At 43.4% G+C, this 25,963-nt stretch overlaps 1 protein-coding gene across 10 annotated transcripts in view; it reads left to right on the plus strand.

Moving 5' to 3' along the window:
- pnut (septin 7-like protein pnut) overlaps nt 1-25,963 on the plus strand; it is a 294,459-nt gene that overhangs the window by 185,860 nt on the left and 82,636 nt on the right. For 7 of the 10 annotated variants that reach the window (XM_053785935.2, XM_053785937.2, XM_070095477.1 and 4 more), the window contains exon 2: nt 17,608-17,871. The exons of 2 other annotated variants lie outside the window; for them this stretch is intronic. In XM_053785935.2, coding sequence (XP_053641910.1) covers nt 17,608-17,871 — 264 coding nt within the window. Of the gene's footprint in view, nt 1-8,013; nt 8,937-17,607; nt 17,872-25,963 lie in introns of those variants that run through there. One more of the 10 variants, XM_053785934.2, reaches the window with a different exon arrangement.

Here is a 25,963-nt window from a genome sequence, read left to right on the forward strand (position 1 = left end):
CCCTCCCCTTCAGTAGGGAAGAACTGACTCACCCCGTATCGTGTAATTCACGTCCCGGCGCGCGAGCGCGAGCGTAGGTGATCAGAGGGGATTGATAGTGTGTGTGTGTGGGGAGGGAGGGATGGTGTTATAGCACGTGCCGAGTACCTGCCACACACAGCCTGGTTCCCGGGATGAGGGAAGGCAACCCAGCGCATCTCCCTATCTCTACAGTGAGTCAGGGAAATGAGGAGACGTGAGGAAACTGACTCTTGTGTTATGAAACTTTTCTTCAACAAAGCAGGTACTACAAAAAAGAAATTATGAGAGAGAAAGAGAGGGAGAGAGTAAGGAGAAGACAGAGGTAAAGAATAAGGGAGACAGAACGAGGAAAGGTGGACAGTGTTTATTTTAGATGTTTGAGATTATATTATAGTAGCTGTCTTCAGAAGGGGACTCGACGGGTTACTCAAATTAGTTCGTGATCAGCCGGGTTATGGTGCATATGTTGGGCGGCGGGTACTCACAGCCTGATGGATCAGGCCAGCAACCAGGAGGCCTGATCTGGAACCGGGCTCTGGGAGGCAATGACCTCTTGAAGCAACTACAGGTAATAAATGGATTTATCTTTACATATAGTATATTATTGGTCGCCTGAATGATGAGTGGTGTTGGAAACCCTTACCTATGTATATTTTGGTAAAAACATGATGCTATCCACTATCACCATTACGCTGAAATTACTAGGAATATCTCTAAGCCCTAAATATATACTCGCTGGGGCGGAGGAATCAGACACAGACATAATGTATATATGTGGAGATTACTTGAGGGTCTAGTACTAAGCCTGCACACTGTCATAACAATGTACTGAAGTGAGAAATATTTGAGAAAATGTAAAATAAACCTTGTGAAAAGTAGGGACGCAGTGGGCACGGAAAGTGAACATTATATCAACATCCGTAGTGCCATGGTTTTTTTCTGAACATCTTCTCTAAAAAAATACCAAAAACGCTGCTGGGGTAAGTTTACCTGAAGTCTTCAAGAGGAAGCTCGAGTAACAACACCACCAAGTGGCAGATAAGCCAGCCTGTGATGGATATGTGGGCCAGAGGGCCGCCAGCAGCAACAGCCTGGTTGACCAAGAAAGTAGCAAACACAGCAGACAAGCCTGGCCCAGGGCTGAGGTAGGAAAACTCTCGAAACCCATTAAAGGTAAGGTATGCTATCACCATTCACCATCTTTCATCACCATCCACTATATTATCCACCATCTTTTCCAGACTCGCTTTTTTCAAGCTCCTTACCCCCCCCCTCTCCCTGTCTCTCTCATTCCTCCTTGTTTCCCCCATCCCTCTCTGTATCGTCCATCTCTACCCGCGCTCATTATCCCATGTCCTTAATTTAATTATAATTTTTGCCTGGGAAGCGACTAGTTTATTGTTCATCCCATATACATTTTGTGAAGGGTAGCGCGAGAATATATTGATACTCACATCTCATTGCTACAACGCTGCACTAAACCACCACAACCTGGGTTCACTTCCAGGCGGAGAGCGAGACTCATCAGCAAGCCTCCTAATAGCTGCTGCCCCTATTCACCTAGCAGTAAGCAGGTACCTAGGAAATAATCAAAGGTTGTGGGTCGCATTCCGGGGAAGGACCATAACGAAAGACGCATTGCTTGTCTGTCTTGGATATCCTGGATTATTAACCCTCCGGTTGACCACGCCTTTAACAAGTAACTTGGCCTCATGCCAGACTGCGAGGGTAGAAAAAGCCTCGAAATAGGTCACAGGTATATCACAGATTAGGTTAGGTTGGTGCGGGAACAAGGCTAGCTAACAAACCATGGTACGAGTGGGATTTGAACTCGTGGCAAGTAAGTCGTAAAACCCCAGGCCCGCTAAATCTAACATAAACGTGAAGGACTAAGGAGTGATAATATCAGTGGATCTCGCTTTTAAGGATCACAGCAGTGCCATCACAACCGCAAGCAAAATATGATGGATAGCGAGAATCTTCAAAACAAGAGATACTAGGCCAGTGATGGTTCTCCTTTGAGTCACTTGTACAGATTAAGAGAGTGTACAGATAAAGTACATATGCATGCACATATAAAGTTCAATCCAGAATGTAAATTACTGGGAGTGTTTGAGGTCCCTCGACTTCAACTGAAATCGATATGATGTTCAATGAAAACAAATTTCAACTACCCCGTTATGGAAAACTCTGATCAAACTCTGATCATACAATAGAGCGGAAAAATAATGTGAGGGACCTGGGAGTAGTAATGTCTGAGGATCTCACTTTCGAGGATCACAACAGTGTCACGATCACAAGTGCAAAGAAAATGATAGGATGGATAATGAGAATGTTCAAAACAAGAGATGCCAAGCCAGTGATGATCCTTTTCAAATCATTTGTTCTCTGTAGGCTGGAATATTGCTTTACATTAACATCTCCGTTGAAAGCAGGGGAAATTGCAGATCTATAGAGTGCACAGAGAACCTTTACTGTACATATAAGTTCCATCAAATACCTGAACTACTGGGAACTCTTGGAAGCACTTGACTTGTACTCGCTGGAACGCAGGCGAGAGAGATGTATCATAATCTACACTTGGAAAATCCTAGAAGGAATGGTCCCGAATCTGCACACAGAAATCACTCCCTACGAAAGTAAAAGACTGGGCAGGCGATGCAGAATACCCCAATGAAAAGTAGGGGCGCCATTGGTACACTAAGAGAAAACGCCATAAGTGTCTGAGGCCTAAGACTGTTCAACAGCCTCCCACCAAGTATAAGGGGGATTACCAGTAGGCCCCTGGCTGCTTTCAAGAGGGAGTTGGACAGATACTAAGGTCGGTGCTAGATCAGTCGGGCTGTGGTTCGTATGTTCGTACGTTGGACTACATGCGGCCAGCAGTAACAGCCTGGTTGATCAAGCCCTGATCCACCAGGAGACCTGGTCGTGGACCGGGCCGTGGGGGCGTTGATCCCCGGAATATCCTCTTTGAAACGCAGGCGAGAAAGATACTTATAATTTACACCTGGAAAATCCTATAAGGACTAGTCCCGGGAGTTGTGTGTGGGGCAGATGTACGTCACACACGAGGATGACACTCTGGCATGACGATAAACATAGACTTGCTACGTAGGTCTTTACCAGCTTAATTAACAGTACCTGAAAGTTCTCCGCATGTTGTGTGCATTTCCTAAAATTTTTATATATTTATGTATTTGTGAAATAAATATTTTTTTATTATTTTATGTATGTAATTTTTGAAGTCTTTCCATCGCCTCATTTTTTTCCTTCATTCCCAGCCTTCCCGTCATTTTCAGTTATTTATTCAGTCTTCGTTTCCAGCCTTGCCTTAATTCCCGGCCCTGCCATCAGCCTTGCCTTCATTCCCGGACCTGCCATCAACCTTGCCTTCATTCCCGACCCTGCCATCAGCCTCGCCTTTATTCCCGGCCCTGCCATCAGCCTTGCCTTCATTCCCGGCCCTGCCATCAGCCTTGCCTTCATTCCCGGCCCTGCCATCAGCCTTGCATTCATTCCCAACCCTACCTTCATTCCCAGCTCTCTCTCGCTTGTCTCCCGTGCCCTCCGTGCCGTGCCGTGCTGTTAAGGCAGCAATGCAGCATGTGAACAAGGACTTCCCTTGTGTGGCTCTGTGAAGGTGGTCTCTGTCCCTCCGCTCTCATATTGCCCTCCCTCCCTCCCTCCCATCAGCACACCCGCCCATCGTCTCCAAGGTATGGCTTACGTTTGTGACGTTATTACCTTTGCTGCTTTGTGCTCCATCTCCACCCACCACACTCACCGCCCACCACATTCTCCCCCACCTCACTCACCCTCCACCCACCTCACTCACCCTCCACCTACCTCACTCACCCTCCACCTACCTCACTCACCCTCCACCTACCTCACTCACCCTCCACCTACCTCACTCACCCTCCACCTACCTCACTCACCCTCCACCTACCTCACTCACCCTCCACCTACCTCACCCTCCACTCAAGAAGTTAGAGAGGGGGAATGTTGGAGGCCAGAGATTAAATAAAGACTGGGCGTCCCTGTTTCTGCTGAGGTATATCAATTCAGATTTAATGAGCAGATACCCAGGGTTGCTGAGAGTGGACAGCATAACCCGTAAATTTAGCGTCATATTGTTCTCAGCGGCCCACTGGAAGACTTGGTTTATATTAACTTGGAGACTCGCTGCGCCTTGTATGGATGCCACTTTCATAATAATTCTGGTATCGTCCACAGGGGATGGTAGTGCTATGATTAATGTGCCTGTCTGTCAGATATGAGAAACAAGTGGGTCGAGTGCCGTGCCTTTGGGGACAACTTTTCACTCTGTGTACCATTTCTATTGGATTCTATATGTTAGGAAGTTAAATATCCACCTGCCTGCCTTTCCAGTTATTCCTTATGTAACAGGTTGTTATTGGGACAACGTTTTGCTCGGTGTCGAGGTTTACCACATCACGATTCTGTGGTTTGATAATGCTTTACATATAGCGAAACATCCAGTACAGGAACTGCTTCTGCAACTTTTCTGTTTTTACTCTTGTCAGTAGCAATACGTCATGGTATCCGTGGTGTAAGCTAAGCTACAAGGAACAAGTACACGACCATTAACATTACGTAATTAAGTACGCACGCACACCCATCATGGACTTTACACACAATGAATGAGGTGCTCTCACCTGTGTAAATACCACATCCAATCTGGGTGCATGAGAATGTTATCATTGTCAAGCCAATACTTTCCAGTAAGAGCAAAACCTGGTAACAAACACTTGGAAATGAGCTTTGCTTTCCTAAGTGAATGAGCAGTTATCAGTTCTCCCTTTTGCGAATTGTTAAACATTGTGTGTGTGTGTGTGTGTGTGTGTGTGTGTGTGTGTGTGTGTGTGTATGTATGTATATATATATATATATATATATATATATATATATATATATATATATATATATTTATATATGTGTGTGTGTGTGTGTGTGTGTGTGTACCTTATATTTCACCTTTATATCAACAATGTATCTCTTAAATCTTCTGTACCATATTATGTAATAAAATATTCCTATTGGTATATATATATATATATATATATATATATATATATATATATATATATATATATATATATATATATATATATATATATATATATAATGTGTGCGTGCGTATGTCGGCTGAATAGGTGAAACTTGCGATTTTGGCTTAAATAGCAACGCTCTTCTTGCCGAATAAGGCAAGCGAAAATTTGTGTATGAAATAATTTCGCAAAAATCATTCTGAACCTAACGAAAAAAACTATATTTCATTGTGTTTGTTTATTATTAAATTATTGTAAGCTTTTCTAATATATATTTAGTTGGATAAGGCTAAATTAAATTGCGCTTGTTATAATAAGGTTAGGTAGGTTTTCCAAGGTTCCTTATGGTACAAAAAAATTAATTTTTAAATTATCATAAATGAAAAAATATATCTTTAAACGTATAAGATAAAATTTTAGAAAGGAATTAATTTTAAATGAGAGAGAGTGTTGGTGTTGGTAAAGGGGGGGGGGATGAGGTTGTGATAAGTGAACAAGTTTTACTCTCACCTTCCACTTCATTCCATCATACTTGTTTAGAGTTTTCTTACTCTGGTGACCCGTCCTTGGGTCATGCCTCTCTCTTCATTGCCTGGTCAACCAGACCGTTGCTCATGGCTATTTACATTAACAAGCAAGTGTCCAGGTACACACCAGCCGTCTCCCACCGAGGAACAGTCACTCGAAAAAGAAGAAACACTTTCACAAAGTTTTATTTCTTTTTACATTTAGTAACTTGTACAGGAGAAGGTGTTACTAGCCCCTTGCTGCCGGTATTTTAGTTGCCTCTTACCACACGCATCACTTGCGGAGGAAGGATTCTTTTCCACTTCCCCCCATGCAGATGAAAGGAAAAATAAATAAGAACGAGAAATATTAAGAAAACGAAGAAAACTCATGTGAGTGTACATGAATGTACGTGTACATGTATGTACGTGTACATGTATGTACGTGTACATGCATGTGCGTGTACATGCATGTGCGTGTACATGCATGTACGTGTACATGTATATATATATATATATATATATATATATATATATATATATATATATATATATATATATATATATAAACTAAAGTTAAAAAGATAAACTTTTGTTTTTCTTTTTGGGTCACCCTGCTTCGGTGGGATACAGCCGGTTTGTTGAAAGAAAGAAAAGATAAATGTATAACCTGTGGCCCTATCAAACTATGGTTTTTTTGTTTTAATTACATTACCCAGTAGTATACCCCATTGTCTTGAATGTACAGTAACTCATCTAATGACCATATGACTTGTTTCTGCACTACAAATCATTGATTTTACTCGTTCTGATTCGATTATATTGTACATTGTTATGTTACAATTTTGTACAACTTTAATTCTTCTTATTTAAAATACTCGTTTGTACTTCATGTTGTAATTTGTTTACTATAATTTTTACCAGTGAATATATCATTGCTTAGCTAATCTTAAGTTAATTTTAAGTCTGCCTATAATGCTCTGCATACAAGGAGCTTTTGGCATGTACACCCAATCACTATATTTCTTTGTACACCTATGTATCATGTCCAAATAAACAATAGATAAATATACACACAAATAAAAGTAGAGGAACTGTGACTCGGAAGACATCAGACCTCACTAAAAGACCCAGGAGACATTGAAGGAACTGGACACAACAAAAGCAATGAAAAGTGGCAACATATCTCCAAGGATACTGAACCGTTGTAAGACCATAGCAGAGATCTTATACATCGCTAAAGACTGGAGAATCTAGTTAAAAGGTAGTTACTGTGTTTCATGTATTGATGGGGAGGAGACAGGTGGTGTCACTGACATGCATCCTGTCCGGAGTAGTGGAGAAGATAGTCAAGAGGAGGGTGCTGGAGAGGAAGAGTTACACCGGGGACGACCAACACACTCAGAAATGGGAAATCCTGTGTAATGAACCAGCTGGTGTTTATAACAGTTATTGAGATAAAGTCATACGGGTGGGAAGGGGGAAGGAAGTGCATCTTCTAAATTGCAATGTAAGAAGTGATTACTTTTCCTTCAGTGTGATCCACAAGCTATAAAATCAAACGCAGGTGACAAAGTCTTCTGCGATCAGACCAGATCTACTAAATTGTAAAGGAAGAACTGAAGGATTAATTATTATAATAAAAAAGAAGCGCTAAGCCACAAGGGCTGTACAACAGTGAAGGATTAAGAACTTTTTAGAATGTAAGTGGAAGATTCACTTGCTGTCTTACATGAAGAACAGAAACAAGACTTTATTACACAAATAACCGCACATAAAAGAGAGAAGCTTACGACGACGTTTCGGTCCGACTTGGACAATTGACAAAGTCACACAGTGTGACTTTGTCAATGGTCCAAATTGAACCGAAACGTTGTCGTAAGCTTCTCTCTTTTATGTGCAGGTTATTTGTGTATCGTTCCAGTCACGGTATTGTGCCTTTTTGTTATTTACAAGACTTTATTCGCAATATTAAGCCCGAAGAATTAGTAATTTAATACCATAATCCAATAAAGCCAAACAGTGCAGCTTATTTTCACTGGGGTTCCTTTTTAGGTCCTCCTCAAGGCAGGATCCGACCCACAGCAGTGAGTAATTCACAGGTTAGGTGCTAAGAGATGCCCATATGTCCCTCCATGCTGTAGGCAGTGCGACCACACTTCTCTCGGGCGAAGTCAAGCACGCTAGCCGCTGTACTCATCTAAATGTGGTTGCAGGGGTCGACTCAAAGCTCCTGGAGCTTACTAGGTGTGGCCAGGAGCGAGAACTTGACTCCGGTTGACACAAATGGGTGAGTACACCATTGAGAGAGCAGCGATGCGTTGAGTACAGAAATCTTATCTTGCGCCATGTCACATCCGGCACGTCGATGGTGGGGTTTGTAGAGCAGAGTAAGTATTATCAGTGGTAGTGCCAGTGTTACGATACTAGTGGTGGCAGTCTGGTGTCTCTCTCTCTCTCCCACACACACATACACACACACACACTGCCTTCACTACCACCCCCCGCACAGTCACGTTGTCTTCACCACTCTCACTCAACCTGCCACATGGTCATTTCGGAATCTCCGGGGATGTAATGTTGAAGTCAGCCCAGCTCCCATGTCTGACAGCGGGCATTCACACCATTCCATCAGCCAGTGATTTCCTTGCAAGACTCAGAAAGTTGCATCAGCAAACACAACGCATTTTCCAGGAAGTGTATGAGGAATCAGATCTTTGTGGCACTCGGCAAGCTACCCAGGAGATCAGATGAGGTTGTGGCAGTAGTGGTGTGGGACTTAAGGTGTTGTGGATCAGGGTCAGCAGGTGTCAGCAGCACTCAGCCCCACCATATACTGGTGACCCACCAAGAGGCTGGTTAACAATTTATTCTCTGACCATTTTCTTCCAGTGTGAAGGTAGCAGCGTCACTCATAGCTCCTAGTCTGTGGACGCTTTGATCAACTCAACTATTCTGTCACCTGCATTGTGCATCTTGACAAAAATTATTGAAAACAATACTGAAAAATAATCAACAGTTTTGTTGGAAGTGATTTATCTTTACAATATTGTAAATGGTATAATTTTGTTTTCCAAGTGAAATACCGGGAAAATAATAGAACAATTTTAGTTTGAGTTATAATAGAGGAAAATATCAATAGTATATTATAAAATAGTGGCGAGTTAATTGGTAAAGCGCAGGAGGGTGGCAGTTGTGGTGTAGAGCGAGTGTTGTGAAGGTGTGTAGTGTGAGAGCGTCACTCTAGGATGGGATAACACCCAGTGTGTGTGACCACTATATTATTCAGCACCACCCTAGCTCTTACAACGTAGCTATGTTTCGCTCACAGAAAACTGTAAGTACTCCACTTTACTTGTTTACCTCCGCTTTACCAGCCATCCTACACTTTATCTGTTGTTTACCTCCACTTTAACTATATTTGTTTACCTTCTTGACTACTACATTCCCCAACCTGTCTCTAGTTTACTCTCTGATTTGATAATTTTTTCCCCTTCCTTCTCTCTGCTTCTCCTGCTCTCTTTTCCCTCCCCTACCCTCCTTCTTCTCCCCTTTACCTCGTCTGCCCTTTCCCTCAATCGATTTTTCCAGCCCTCCCCTAGTCCATGGTTTGGAACGATATATCGTCCTAGACCATAGAGCTGAACTCTTCTCCAGGCTGAGGGACTGACCACCTCTAATACTACTACTACAAGGGTGATGGACTGATTACATCATCTGGATTTCACTACTACATCCGGTGCCTCTGTATTTGACTGTAGAAGCCTACTGTGTAGGGAAACTTTTCAACAGTAAAGATACCCAATTGTTGCACATGTGTCATAGTCATCAACTTGTCGGTATTTTATTCCACTATATTAAGAATTTATAAAGGGGATGTAAATAACGTGCTAAAATTAGCAAATCAAGACTAGACTCGCAGCAGTGGTTTCAAATTGGAAAAAATTATTCAGACAGGATATAGGAAAGCACTGGTTTAGTAATAGAGTTGTGGATGAGTGGAACAAACTCCCGAGTAGTGTCATTGAAGCTAAAACCTTCTGTAGTTTTAAAATAGGTTCAGGGCAGGTCGCTCCTGCCTCTCACAACTACTGGATCACTATGACATGGCCTTGGATGCACTGGAAGAAAATCAGAATGCAGATGTAATATACACAGACTTTGCAAAAGCATTTGACAAATGCGATCATGGCGTAATAGCCCATAAAATACGTGCTCAAGGAATAACTGGGAAAGTGGGAAGATGGATCTTCAACTTCCTAACACATCGAACACAAAGAGTAGTGGTCAACAGAGTTAAATCGGAGGCTGCCATAGTGAAGAGCTCTGTTCCACAAGGCACAGTACTCGCCCCCATCTTATTCCTTATCCTCATATACACCACAGCACCGTATCATCCTTTGCGGATGATACTAGGATCTGCATGAGGCTGTCATCTGCTGAGGACGCGGTTAACCTCCAAGAAGATATAAACAAAGTTTTCCAGTGGGCAACGGTAAACAATATGATGTTCAATGAGGACAAATTCCAACTACTCCGTTATGGAAAACTGGAGGAGATAATAACTAGAACAGAGTATACTACTGACTCCGGCCATACAATAGAGCGGAAAAATAATGTAAGGGACCTGGGAGTAGTAATGTCTGAGGATCTCACTTTCAAGGATCACAACAGTGCCACGATCGCACGTGCAAAGAAAATGATAGGATGGATAATGAGAACTTTCAAAACGAGAGATGCCAAGCCCATGATGATCCTTTTCAAATCACTTGTTCTCTCTAGGCTGGAATACTGCTGTACATTAACATCTCCATTCAAAGCAGGTGAAATCACAGATCTAGAGAGTGTACAGAGATCCTTTACTGCACGTATAAGTTCTGTCAAGCACCTTAATTACTGGGAACGCTTGGAAGCACTTGACTTGTACTCGTTGGAACGCTGGAGGGAGAGATATATCATAATCTACACTTGGAAAATCTTGGAAGGAATGGTCCCAAATCTGCACACAGAAATCACTCCCTACGAAAGTAAAAGACTGGGCAGGCGATGCAAAATGCCCCCAATAAAAAGTAGAGGCGCCATTGGTACACTAAGAGAAAACACCATAAGTGTCCGGGGCCCAAAACTGTTCAACAGCCTCCCATCAAGCATTAGGGGAATTGCCAATAAACCCCTGGCTGCCTTCAAGAGAGAGATGGACAGATACCTAAAGTCAGTGCCGGATCAGCCGGGCTGTGGCTCGTACGTTGGACTGCGTGCGGCCAGCAGTAACAGCCTAGTTGATCAGGCCCTGATCCATCGGGAGGCCTGGTCATGGACCGGGCCGCGGGGGCGTTGATCCCCGGAATAACCTCCAGGTCAGACTTGTATTAGACAAATGCACGTGTGAGTGTGAGTTGGACCTGACTAGCTTGTGCTAATAGGTCTGATTACCTGGAGTTAAGTAGATTTGACTTGAACTTGATTAGCTTAAGCCAGTAGGTAACTTGGACCTGCCTATCATGGGCTAGTAGGCCAGCTGCAGTGCTCCTTTCTTATATTCTTATAAACCTGCATTCTCTTGAAAGAGCGAGAGTGGAAATATGATAGAGTACGCAAGTGGATGACTGGTATAAATGATGGAGACATAAACAGAGCTCTGAAAATAAATAACCAAGTAGTAACTCAAAATAATGGATTGAGTTAGATAAATTCAGACTTTGAATGGATATGGGAAAGTACTGATTTAGAAATAGAATTGTAGAGAACAGTCTGCCGAGTAGAGTGATCCAAGAGGCACGTAAATTCCCCAGTCTTCTAATGACATGTTCATTTTCTCACTATAATCTACCTTGTAGGTTATAGTGTAGATTATTGTAGAGTTCTGAAGTTTGCTCAGACCTCACAACACAATTGTCCTCAAAGATTTGTTAAGTTATACCATGAATCAAGGAAAGATCTTAGACTTCACCTTACGAAACAGACAAAGCAGATGTGATAGTAGACAAGGTAGATTATAGTGGAAAAATGAGCATGTTATTAGAAGACTGGGGTACTTACGTGCCCCTTTGATGCCTTCAAAAAGTAGATTAGAACTGGAAGGGTCGGCTTTGGGAAGGTCCCACCTAGTGTGGGCCAGTAGGCCTGCCTTCTCCCTCCTTTTCTCCCTCCTTTTCTCCCTCTATCCTGCCTGTCCCTTTTTCCATCCTGCCCCTTGCTCTTCTACACTTTTTCCTTCCTGCCATCACCCTCTTTCACCCTCCCCTCTCCTTCCTATCCTCCCTCCCTTCTTAATCTTCTTACCTCCTTATCCCCCCTAAACGTACCTCCCTCCTGTTCCCTCCTCCCTAGCCTCACACGACACCAATTACATCGTTACTAGGAATTTCTTGGTCTTGTAAATCACGTTAGGTGAGAGACGTGAGGAGCAGGTCATGGTGGGGATACTACGTCTTGTAACTGCTGTATTGAAGGTCGTGCTTCAACCTGCTTAAGATAAGCTTTACTTTGCACTCAAGGCGCTGAGCCGCGCCTCTTCTCAATTGCTTCTATCACTTGTTCTACTTTTATACACGTGTCGTGCTCTATATATAACACGTCTTATGCCCTTGCGAAAGCTGTGTGGGCTGAGATGGGTATGTGTGGGCTGTGAAGATGGGTGTGAGTGGGGGGAGCTGTAAATGTGTGTGTGGAGGGGGGGCGTAAAGATGGGCGTGTGGGGTCTGTGAAGATGGATGTAGACGGGGGGGGGGGGGCTGTAAAGTCACACCCACTGAAAAAGGAAGAAACACTGCAGCAGGTCCACTGGCCCATGCTAGGCAGGTTTACTCATTGATAAATTAGACACATGTGCAACTCTTGGGTATCTTTATTGCGGAAACGTTTCGCCACACAGTGGCTTCATCAGTCCATACATAGGAGAAACTTGAAGAACAGGAGGAGAATGAGGTAATCAGTCCCTCAACCTTGAGTCGATGTGTTCAGTCCATCAATCTTGAGTACTGAACACATCGACTCAAGGTTGAGGGACTGATTACCTCATTCTCCTCCTGTTCTTCAAGTTTCTCCTATGTATGGACTGATGAAGCCACTGTGTGGCGAAACGTTTCCGCAATAAAGATACCCAAGAGTTGCACATGTGTCTAATTTATCAACATGTCGGTCCTCTGAACCATTCATCTACAAAGGTTTACTCATGTTGAAAATGGTATAACATACCGACAAGTTGAAGAATAAGACTCATGTGCAGCAGTTGGGTATTTTTATTGATGAAACGTTTCGCCTACGTAGTAGACTACTTCTGTCAGTTACGGAAGAACCAGGTATAAATAACAATAAAAGGCACAATACCGTGATTGGAACGATACACCAATAACCCGCACATACAAGAGAGGAGCTTACGACGACGTTTCGGTCCGACTTGGACCATTTACAGTGTCACACTGGTGAAGGGCTGCCTGTGGTGGTATCTCGCCGGCGGCGTGTTCCGTGTTGGAAAGTTGGTAGGAGGCTAATATTCCACGGGTTCGACTCAGATCACGGTCACATTGCTTGATTACTGTCTTGCCACAAATTAAAGGTTGGCCCATTGTGCTGAAGACTCTCTTAAATTGACGCTGGCCACCCAATCTACGTCCAATTGAGGCACTTTACTGGAATTAGTGGCTGTGATTGACGGACCAGTGAGAAGTGTAGTATCCAGCACATCACATTACACACCGTTACAGCACACACACAGCAGAAAGGATGTCTGAAACTATGAGTACGTTTCCTGTCTGAGAGTGCTTAGGGAGTACAATCATATGCAAGAGGAACTGGCGGAAGCTGAGTCTATTCAGAGTTTTTTAAGAGTATAAAGAGCCCATAAAGCAAGGATTAGTGTAGTTATTTTTGAGTAGTAGAGATGTGGTGCTCAGAGCAGACACTTGCTCCCAGCAACCACAACTAGGTGAGTACAACTAAGGTGCTTTCCTAGCTCGATCGCAGAGTATTAAGCTCACAACCAAAAGGTTCCAGGTTCAATTGGAGGCGAGGAGAGACGTATACGCAAGTTCCCTTGTATCTCCTGTCTTTATTCTCTAGCCGTAAATAAACTCTCATTAGTTAACCGCCTTTTGTGAGTTGTATCCTAGAGTACCCCAAGGAACCTCCAGTGTTGTGAGTTGTATCCTAGAGTACCTCAAGGAACCTCCAGTGTTGTGAGTTGTATCCTAGAGTACCTCAAGGAACCTCCAGTGTTGTGAGTTGTATCCTAGAGCACCTCAAGGAACCTCCAGTGTTGTGAGCTGTATCCTAGAGTACCTCAAGGCACCTCCAGTGTTGAGAGTTATATCCTAGAGTACCTTAAGGAACCTCCAGTGTTGTGAGTTGTATCCTAGAGCACCTCAAGGAACCTCCAGTGTTGTGAGCTGTATCCTAGAGTACCTCAAGGAACCTCCAGTGTTGTGAGCTGTATCCTAGAGTACCTCAAGGCACCTCCAGTGTTGTGAGTTGTATCCTAGAGTACCTTAAGGAACCTCCAGTGTTGTGATTTGTATCCTAGAGTACCTGTAGGGACCTCCAGTGTTGTGAAACTTTATACCAAACTTTAATTTTCTGTTTAAGACCATTAGTTTGGGCGATTATGTTAGGCAAGATTCGTCAGGAAACAGAGCAAGTGTTTCCTGACGCGGGTCTGAGTCACATGATGACTGGCCACTGGAGCTCTTGTCCGACGTCTTCCGCTGGCTTGCGGATTTACCACCTTTAAAAATTAAGATTATACTTTATTATTCTGGGTGAGAATGTAACTTGGGATGCCATAGGAAGAGGAAGCGTGAACGGTAGAGCTTATCAGCACTACGACGTCATTTCCGCAGCCAGCTAATAATAATAATAATATGAATGGACGTGCCGTTGGAGTTTGAGCAAGGGAACTTTTATGAAGGAATTCAGGGAAGCTGGTTAGCTGGACTTGAGTGATAGAGGTAGGAAGGGCAGTCAGTGCCTGCACTCTGGAGGAGGGGGTGGGGATATTCCACTTATAGGGGTGATCTGGTTATGATGTCAGCACATTTCCGGAAAGACGGCGATTGAATGAACGATGGTAAATGTTTTCTTTTGCATCACCAAGCCATGTCGGGAGATGGCCGTTGAGGAATAATAATTAATAATAATAATAATAATTCTATGTTTGTGGAAGACTGCAACTTTTGATGAGTTTCGAGAGGTTTTTCTACTCCCAGCGGCCGGCCTTGGATCAGGCTCGTCTGATGTGGTAATGATAATAATAATATTTACAAATAGTTTTACAAGTAGTTTAAACAGAGTGATTGTAATAATCATAATAAAGTCAGTACGACTTATTTAATTTTTGGATCCTTTTTCAGGTAGCCTCATGCGAGGTGGGAATAATTACTGAAACAGTGCACATCCTGGTTACATTACCTTTGTGGTTCTTACGTAGTTGTGAAACTTATTGTGAGGAAGGAGTCACTATATATTATCAGAAGCACGAGTCAAGTTCTCACTCTTCTGTTAGAGCAGCTTTTATTTTGTAGGAACAATTATACAGTCAGCTGTTATACCTTAATTATTATTATTATTATTATTATTATTATTATTATTATTATTATTATTTTTATTGTTAATAGCAACCAGTTGTTCGTTGTGTTTTCCGCCGCTGACTAATTCATTGAAGTGCAAGGTGTGTTTTCCTGACTCATGTTTGCTTAGTGTGTGTGTGTGTGTGTGTGTGTGTGTGTGTGTGTGTGTGTGTGTGTGTGTGTTGTAGTTCATTTGTTCTGTAAAGGTAATAGTTACTTAAACTAAGATAATAACACTTGTACACTACTTCTACAGTTGTACTTTTCTTCAGTAACTAGACCAATACGTTGTTTTTACAACTGTTTATATTATACACTGCTCCTGTTACTATGCTTATAACACTGCATCAGTAACCACACACTTCGTGTCATTTACCATCATATTCCTCAGTAATACTTCCCTATAGCATTTCTCAGTCAGAATGTATGCAACTTTCATCCAGTGTTGCGAGTTCTGTCTGTCTTAAATATTTTCAAGCCCTTTATTTAGATACCATTATTTTTTCTTATTTTCTCTTTATGTATTTTTATCTTGTGTATCCTAATTCTGTGGTTGGTTAATGGGGGTTTAGAGCCTATCAAGACATGATGGTCATTAAGGCTGCGTGTCACCTGTTCACTAACTAATCAAGAATACTTTAATAATGGAGTCGATTACATCAACTCCAGGCTGAGGGACTGATTACCTCAGACTCCTTCTGATCTTCACCATTAGTTTTTGTAGTGGACTAATGAAGCCACTGTGTGGCGAAACATTTCCATAATAAAGATACCCAAGTGTTCCACATGTCTGATTTATGGTACACTTTTGATGGGCCTCGAGAACTTTCCTACATCATCATGCTTCGTCCCGGACCTTTTTTTTTTTTTTTTTTTTTTTTTTTTAATATCTTGCCAAAAGATATCAGAAACACTGGCGAGAGGAAAGTAAATATTTCCTCTGCCAAGTGCCGGATCAACCAGGCTGTGACTGATATGTTAGCCAGGTGGCCGCCAGCAGCAACAGCATAGGTGACCGGGGAAGCAGCTTCGATTCAAGAGCGGGCCGAGCCAATTCCTTCGATCAAGAGTCTCTCACCAGCGTGAAGGAGCCTCCCTTCATGAAGGGAGGTAGGAGTGTTATATATAAGGTTGATATGTAGTGTTGAAGGTATTGTGCAAGAAGGTTCACTTGCACGTTCATATATTTGTTGCTTCAACACAGATTTCTGACACTCTCACTCAACTTTGTCTGGCTCAACTTTGTGACACTCTTAATAATGTACCTAACTCGTGTTGAAATTGAGAGGCACCTGTTGAGTTACAGGTGGTGTGAGGCTCTCATCTACCTCCCTCCCCCTCCCCCCTCCCCCGTGCATCCTTTGACCCAGAAGATTCACCACTCATAATCCGGTGTCTATTGCCGTAATAATTACGTATTGTGTTGTTGCCCCGGGCATGTTGGTGTTCCTGGTAATGGACTGGCTGATGCTGAGGCCAAGGTTACCCTATTATATTCATTGTATAACAGTTTTATCCTTCAGTTATTCTTAGGGAAGTGGTGGGCCCGGTGAGCTTTGTAGGTGATTGAAGATTGACAGATGATGGTGTCTGGCCCTCCGCTTTACACATGAATTGTTATTTTGAGATTGTTCTCTGTTAATCGAGGACTGGACGCACATATCTCAGTTATTGTTACCTGCTCGCCAGGGATCCTGCTCATCTCTTTGCATCTTTCGTTTATGACATTTTAACCGTGGAACACATTTTAAAAGTTTGTCCACGACTTTCATCTTTTCACACAAGTCATAGATTTTTATAATTACTGAGATGCCTGTAGGGACCTCTGGGAAGACTTGGAATAATTTTTTGAAGTTATTTTAATTTTTAAATTGATTTGGATTATTTTCACTTAGAATGATACCATTTATTTTGTGTATGCTAGTTGGTTTGAAAGTTTTTTTTTTTTTTTGAGTGGTGATGTGTACGGTTGCATTTAACTTTGTCAAACGTTCTGACATATTTCCAAACGTTTTGTAAATATAACATCATTGTTCTTTGTGTGGTGAGGGATGTTGTAATGTAGAGCACTGAGTAACGTTGTAGTTCCAGTGTTCTGTAAATGTTACACCTGCTTCCTTTACCTGAGTCAACACAGGTATAACCTGTAGCTCTGACCTGCTACAATACAAATTCAACTTTTCATCTTGTTGCTGCTGCTGTTATCTCTGCCTCATGTGCAATATAACCAGTACTGCTACAATATTGCACTCCCTACTTTACTATTATTACACTAATCATTGTCCTGCTCTAATAAACTAGCCCCTCGTGGCAAAATCTGAAACACTTTAACATCATTGTTGTGATGTGTTGTTTATTATTTTACTCTAGTGGTTATCATTGTGTTATAGTATTGTGTAAGTGGTTATGGTGAGGCAGGTTATTAAGCAAGTGCTTGTGGTCCAGTTGCAGAGTAAGCGGGAGATGTTTTTCAAGACGGATGGTGGCAGTGGGGGAGGAGGATCAGGTGGGGGTGGGGGCGGGACCCCCTTAGCTGCCCCCACCACGGCTCCTCCAGCCCCTCCCGTCACAGCCCCCTCCACGGCGCCGCCCCCGCCCCCTGCCAACACTACTGGTCCCGCTTCTACCCCCGCCAGCGTGGCGTCCATCAAGGAACAGCTCCTCACCACCAAGGAACGCAAGGAACACAAGGATGAGGAGAACAAGGAGGTAACGTGTTACTTAACCTGCTACACATTGTGTGTGAGAGATGTTACCTATTTATTTTTACAGCAGTAGAATTCATGACTCGCCAAATCGTAATAACACGATTGTAAACAAATCAGGGTACGGGTGGGGTTAAAACCCATGGCGCGCGAGTTGTATAACTCCAGGCCAGCGCGTAAGTCACTGGGCCAGCTGGCTACAATAACATTCATCCAATTAAGTATATTTATACACCAGCTGGCCTGGTGGCTTACGCACTGGCCTGGAGTTTTACGACTCGCTTGCCATGGGTTCTAACCCTACCCATACCCTAGTTTGGAGTAGGATTGTGCTCGAAGCACAGTCTTGCTTCCAATATCTACTGAATGTAAACACCTACCTTCTGCACTTATTTCTAGTACTGAGTGTACCACCTACCTCCTGTTTCTAGTACTGAGTGTACCACCTACCTCCTGTTTCTAGTACTGAGTGTACCACCTACCTCCTGTTTCTAGTACTGAGTGTACCACCTACCTCCTGTTTCTAGTACTGAGTGTACCACCTACCTCCTGTTTCTAGTACTGAGTGTACCACCTACCTCCTGTTTCTAGTACTGAGTGTACCACCTACCTCCTGTTTCTAGTACTGAGTGTACCACCTACCTCCTGTTTCTAGTACTGAGTGTACCACCTACCTCCTGTTTCTAGTACTGAGTGTACCACCTACCTCCTGTTTCTAGTACTGAGTGTACCACCTACCTCCTGTTTCTAGTACTGAGTGTACCACCTACCTCCTGTTTCTAGTACTGAGTGTACCACCTACCTCCTGTTTCTAGTACTGAGTGTACCACCTACCTCCTGTTTCTAGTACTGAGTGTACCACCTACCTCCTGTTTCTAGTACTGAGTGTACCACCTACCTCCTGTTTCTAGTACTGAGTGTACCACCTACCTCCTGTTTCTAGTACTGAGTGTACCACCTACCTCCTGTTTCTAGTACTGAGTGTACCACCTACCTCCTGTTTCTAGTACTGAGTGTACCACCTACCTCCTGTTTCTAGTACTGAGTGTACCACCTACCTCCTGTTTCTAGTACTGAGTGTACCACCTACCTCCTGTTTCTAGTACTGAGTGTACCACCTACCTCCTGTTTCTAGTACTGAGTGTACCACCTACCTCCTGTTTCTAGTACTGAGTGTACCACCTACCTCCTGTTTCTAGTACTGAGTGTACCACCTACCTCCTGTTTCTAGTACTGAGTGTACCACCTACCTCCTGTTTCTAGTACTGAGTGTACCACCTACCTCCTGTTTCTAGTACTGAGTGTACCACCTACCTCCTGTTTCTAGTACTGAGTGTACCACCTACCTCCTGTTTCTAGTACTGAGTGTACCACCTACCTCCTGTTTCTAGTACTGAGTGTACCACCTACCTCCTGTTTCTAGTACTGAGTGTACCACCTACCTCCTGTTTCTAGTACGGAGTGTACCACCTACCTCCTGTTTCTAGTACTGAGTGTACCACCTACCTCCTGTTTCTAGTACGGAGTGTACCACCTACCTCCTGTTTCTAGTACTGAGTGTACCACCTACCTCCTGTTTCTAGTACTGAGTGTACCACCTACCTCCTGTTTCTAGTACTGAGTGTACCACCTACCTCCTGTTTCTAGTACTGAGTGTACCACCTACCTCCTGTTTCTAGTACTGAGTGTACCACCTACCTCCTGTTTCTAGTACTGAGTGTACCACCTACCTCCTGTTTCTAGTACTGAGTGTACCACCTACCTCCTGTTTCTAGTACTGAGTATACCACCTACCTCCTGTTTCTAGTACTGAGTGTGTCATGTGGGTTTTCGAAAACGTGGATAGGGTAAGAATATTCACGTAGGCTGGTAGTACGTATAATATAACAGAAAGTGTGGGAAAGCGCCAACAGCCGACCTGCCTCTCTTTGCTCTCTATCTCTGACTGACCCATGAGTGCCTACGGGTGAGGATGTTTGAAATCCTGCTATGGTCAGCAGCAATATGAATACAGTCAATGATTCACACAGACGGTTGGTAGTGAGTCATCTACTGGTACACTGGTTACTGGTAACTGGTTACTAGGAACTGGTACTACTACTGAGAAGTGTACCACTTACCTCCTGTTTCTAGTATTGAGTGTACCACCTACCTCCTGTTTCTAGTACTGAGTGTACCACCTACCTCCTGTTTCTAGTACTGAGTGTACCACCTACCTCCTATTTCTAGTACTGAGTGTACCACCTACCTCCTGTTTCTAGTACTGAGTGTACCACCTACCTCCTGTTTCTAGTACTGAGTGCACCACCTACCTCCTGTTTCTAGTACTGAGTGTACCACCTACCTCCTGTTTCTAGTACTGAGTGTACCACCTACCTCCTGTTTCTAGTACTGAGTGTACCACCTACCTCCTGTTTCTAGTACTGAGTGTACCACCTACCTCCTGTTTCTAGTACTGAGTGTACCACCTACCTCCTGTTTCTAGTACTGAGTGTACCACCTACCTCCTGTTTCTAGTACTGAGTGTACCACCTACCTCCTGTTTCTAGTACTGAGTGTACCACCTACCTCCTGTTTCTAGTACTGAGTGTACCACCTACCTCCTGTTTCTAGTACTGAGTGTACCACCTACCTCCTGTTTCTAGTATTGAGTGTACCACCTACCTCCTGTTTCTAGTATTGAGTGTACCACCTACCTCCTGTTTCTAGTACTGAGTGTACCACCTACCTCCTGTTTCTAGTACTGAGTGTGCCACCTACCTCCTGCTTCTAGTACTGAGTGTGCCACCTACCTCCTGTTTCTAGTATTGAGTGTGCCACCTACCTCCTGTTTCTAGTATTGAGTGTGCCACCTACCTCCTGTTTCTAGTACTGAGTGTACCACCTACCTCCTGTTTCTAGTACTGAGTGTACCACCTACCTCCTGTTTCTAGTACTGAGTGTACCACCTACCTCCTGTTTCTAGTACTGAGTGTACCACCTACCTCCTGTTTCTAGTACTGAGTGTACCACCTACCTCCTGTTTCTAGTACTGAGTGTACCACCTACCTCCTGTTTCTAGTACTGAGTGTACCACCTACCTCCTGTTTCTTGTACTGAGTGTACCACCTACCTCCTGTTTCTAGTACTGAGTGTACCACCTACCTCCTGTTTCTAGTACTGAGTGTACCACCTACCTCCTGTTTCTAGTACTGAGTGTACCACCTACCTCCTGTTTCTAGTACTGAGTGTACCACCTACCTCCTGTTTCTTGTACTGAGTGTACCACCTACCTCCTGTTTCTAGTACTGAGTGTACCACCTACCTCCTGTTTCTAGTACTGAGTGTACCACCTACCTCCTGTTTCTAGTACTGAGTGTACCACCTACCTCCTGTTTCTAGTACTGATAGTTTATTACTCTATTGCATATTTTCCCCGTGTTTCTCTTATCACACAAGGAATATATTTTTAGTGCTTCAAGTCTTAATTCGTAACTAATATTTGTAGCATGTCTCATGGACTTTTATCTTGCCTACATGTATGTGTAGAGACCACACTAGTAACAGTGGTTGTGCCACATCATGTGTCTTGTGTCACACTGCTTTACTACTTTCATCACTTTCGTTCGCTTTTGTTGTGTTAATGTTTTCTAGTTCCTGTTGGTCTGTTTTTATCACCTGTGTTGATGTTGTCTAGTCGCTGTTGGAGTTGCATGACTTAGCAGTTGACAGTCACACAGCTTCCTACTACTACTGTGAAGACCTTCAGTCTTAAGCTCTCCTCACACTTCTCTGTCATCCTTCAGTAATGCTGCTCCTTCCTCACTTTGTCCTTCACACTTGTCTTAACTTTTGAAGTGGCTCCGCAGATACTTCCATTTTTTTTTACTTTGATACTAAAATAAGATAAATATTAACCAGTCATGTCAATAGTGTACTTACTAAGCACCAATGACAACCTCAAGGGGAGAGTGGTCTTATGCTGGTAAAGAGCTTTTGATCCAAGAAAGTGGGGGTGCTCTTCCTCCGTTTAAGTATGATTACTTCTCATTCCACATGCGCTGTGTGATCACGTACGTCTTTAGCGCTTCCCCATGTCTAAAATAATATTGATCTAACCCTAACCTTAATTTTGTAAAACAAATTATTTTTAATGTGCAATTTTGAAGGAGTTGCGACATGCTCACGAACTGCAGGAATATCTGAGAGTAATCATTGGGAGGACAGGTCAGAGAGGACTGTCGGACCCAGACCTTCCACTGACTGGCTCAAGAAATCGTAATGACACGCGACGGGCTGGAGTTTTGAGACTCTATGACCGCGGGTTCCAGCCCGGCCGGGGGTATGGTTTCTTCCACTGACTTCTCACTCACCCAGCGTTGTTCCCTCCTCTCTCTCTCTCTCTCTCTCTCCTCTCTCTCTCTCTCTCTCTCTCTCTCTCTCTCTCTCTCTCTCTCTCTCTCTCTCTCTCTCTCTCTCTCTCTCTCTCTCTCTCTCTCTCTCTCTCTCTCTCTCTCTCTCTCTCTCTCTCTCTCTCTCTCTCTCTCTCTCTCTCTCTCTCTCTCTCTCTCTCTCTCTCTCTCTCTCTCTCTCTCTCTCACTGCAACCAACATTCTGAAGATTGATAATAGACCTGTTGTCACAGGCTCTGATCCACCAGGAGGCCTGGTCACAGACCGGGCCGCGGGGGCGTTGACCCCCGGAACTCTCTCCAGGTAAACAGAGGTCCGGGAACCAAGGTAAATTACCCCAAATGGGATAAAAATTAAAATCTTGGGGGTAATGAAGGTTCAGTAAACATAAAATAAAATTGCGCAAAAAAAATTATTATTTAATAAGCGAAGCAAATTATGAAAGATATTTTTCAAACAAATTATGTTTAGCCTAGTGGATAATTCCGCTGTACACAAACTTGTTTTGGGGTAATACCCAGAAAAACGTTCTCCGACCTCTGCTCTATAATGTACATTCTTTATATAATATACACTGTGTTTTTGCCATATTACAAAGCAAAGTGTGTATTGAATGTGTATTATATAAAGAGGCATTATTGACAAGCTCAGCAAATTTACAAACATCATAGTTGATGAGGCTGTTAATATTAATCTGACCTCAGGCTGGTCTTGCACAGTATAATAATTCTTTATAAATTAGACAGATGTGCAACACTTGTGCATGTTTATTGTGAAAACGTCTCGACACACACTGACTTCATCAGTCCAGTACAAAGAAAACTGGTGAAGATCAAAAGGAATTTGAGGTAATCAGTCCCTCAGCCTGGAGCCGATGTAATCGACTCCAGGCTAAGAGACTGATTACCTCAAACTACTCCTGATCTTCATTCTTCTTGGTATTGGACTGATGAAGCCACTGTGTGGCGAAACGTTTCAGCAATAAAGATATCCAAATGTTGCACATGTGTCAAATTAATGAACTGTAGGTTCTCTGAGCGATTTATGTACATAATTCTTGCAGTTGGTCACAAGTGTATCCAAGTGTCAGCCGCTGAGAACACTTCAGTGTTCAAATCCAAGTTAAATAACTTCTTTCACCGCTTCATAACAAACAGTTACATTTTATTTATTGAGGACAAATTCAATAAAATATATGATTAAAAATTTAGATATATAAAAACTATAGAGTATAAAATGCGATACAACCATTCCATAGAACGAGAGAAGTAAAGTAGCTTAGTGTTGGTAATAATGAAGGAAGATGGTAGGACGGAGGAGGACAACAATGTTGGTATCACAGCTGTAAGGATGTTTGGCTAGATAACAAGTACTTTACAACACCACACGCCACACTACTTATACCAACATCTCTCATTCTCTAATTTAACTTTTTCTCTTTATGGATGCTATATTTTTTTTTGTAGCAAAGTAGCGAACATAAATCTTTGTTATTGATGGTTTGGGAAAAAAAAATATTTTTGTGGCCCGGTGGCTAAAGTGGCGGCCCGGTGGCCTGGTGGCTAAAGTGGTGGCCCGGTGGCCTGGTGGCTAAAGTGGTGGCCCGGTGGCTAAAGTGGTGGCCCGGTGGCCTGGTGGCTAAAGTGGTGGCCTGGTGGCTAAAGCTCCCGCTTCACACACGGAGGGCCCGGGTTCGATTCCCGGCGGGTGGAAACATTCGACATGTTTCCTTACACCTGTTGTCCTGTTCACCTAGCAGCAAATAGGTACCTGGGTGTTAGTCGACTGGTGTGGGTCGCATCCTGGGGGACAAGATTAAGGACCCCAATGGAAATAAGTTAGACAGTCCTCGATGACGTACTGACTTTCTTGGGTTATCCTGGGTGGCTAACCCTCCGGGGTTAAAAATCCGAACGAAATCTAATCTTATCTTAGAAATATGCTGTGGCCTGGCTGGCAGAGCTCTCGCTTCACACGCTGAGGGGCCCGGGTTCGATTCCCTAGGGGGTGGGAACATTTCGACGAGTTTCCTTACACCTGTTGTCCTGTTCACCTAGCAAGTAGGTGCTTGGGTGTTAGTCGACTGGTGTGGATCGCATCCTGGGGGACAAGGTTGAGGACCACAATGGAAATAAGTCTCTCTCGATGACGCACTAGTTTTCTTGGGTTACCCTGGGTGCCTAACCCTCCGGGGTTACCTGGAGGTTATTCCGGGGATCAACGCCCCCGCGGCCCGGTCCACGACCAGGCCTCCCGATGGATCAGGGCCTGATCAACCAGGCTGTTACTGCTGGCCGCACGCAGTCCGACGTACGAGCCACAGCCCGGCTGATCCGGCACTGACTTTAGGTATCTGTCCAGCTCTCTCTTGAAGGCAGCCAGGGGTTTATTGGCAATTCCCCTAATGCTTGATGGGAGGCTGTTGAACAGTTTTGGGCCCCGGACACTTATGGTGTTTTCTCTTAGTGTACCAATGGCGCCCCTACTTTTTATTGGCGGCATTTTGCATCGCCTGCCCAGTCTTTTACTTTCGTAGGGAGTGATTTCTGTGTGCAGATTTGGGACCATTCCTTCCAAGATTTTCCAAGTGTAGATTATGATATATCTCTCCCTCCTGCGTTCCAACGAGTACAAGTGAAGTGCTTCCAAGCGTTCCCAGTAGTTAAGGTGCTTGACAGAACTTATACGTGCAGTAAAGGATCTCTGTACACTCTCTAGATCTGCGATTTCACCTGCTTTGTATGGAGATGTTAATGTACAGCAGTATTCCAGCCTAGAGAGAACAAGTGATTTGAAAAGGATCATCATGGGCTTGGCATCTCTCGTTTTGAAAGTTCTCATTATCCATCCTATCATTTTCTTTGCACGTGCGATCGTGGCACTGTTGTGATCCTTGAAAGTGAGATCCTCAGACATTACTACTCCCAGGTCCCTTACATTATTTTTCCGCTCTATTGTATGGCCGGAGTCAGTAGTATACTCTGTTCTAGTTATTATCTCCTCCAGTTTTCCATAACGGAGTAGTTGGAATTTGTCCTCATTGAACATCATATTGTTTACCGTTGCCCACTGGAAAACTTTGTTTATATCTTCTTGGAGGTTAACCGCGTCCTCAGCAGATGACAGCCTCATGCAGATCCTAGTATCATCTGCAAAGGATGATACGGTGCTGTGGTGTATATCTCTGTTTATGTCTGATATGAGGATAAGGAATAAGATGGGGGCGAGTACTGTGCCTTGTGGAACAGAGCTCTTCACTATGGCAGCCTCCGATTTAACTCTGTTGACCACTACTCTTTGTGTTCGATTTGTTAGGAAGTTGAAGATCCATCTCCCCACTTTCCCAGTTATTCCTTGAGCACGTATTTTATGGGCTATTACGCCATGATCGCATTTGTCAAATGCTTTTGCAAAGTCTGTGTATATTACATCTGCATTCTGATTTTCTTCCAAAATGTTATTTTATCTCTTATCTTAATATATTCAAGCCCTTCTTACCATATTCTTTAGATATATTGTGTGCGTGTGTGTGTGTGTATGTGCGTGTAAATATATATGCAATATAACCACAGTGAAAAGTAGTAATATTCCAAGCACTTCGTGTTCTCACATTATCAAGGAACAGTATACTCAGATATCGCATGTTTTTGTGACCTTATTTCACGCTCTCTCTCTCTCTCTCTCTCTCTCTCTCTCTCTCTCTCT

The sequence above is a fragment of the Cherax quadricarinatus genome, chromosome 50 (genome assembly GCF_038502225.1).
Source record: "Cherax quadricarinatus isolate ZL_2023a chromosome 50, ASM3850222v1, whole genome shotgun sequence".
NCBI classification, from domain to species: Eukaryota; Metazoa; Arthropoda; class Malacostraca; order Decapoda; family Parastacidae; genus Cherax; species Cherax quadricarinatus.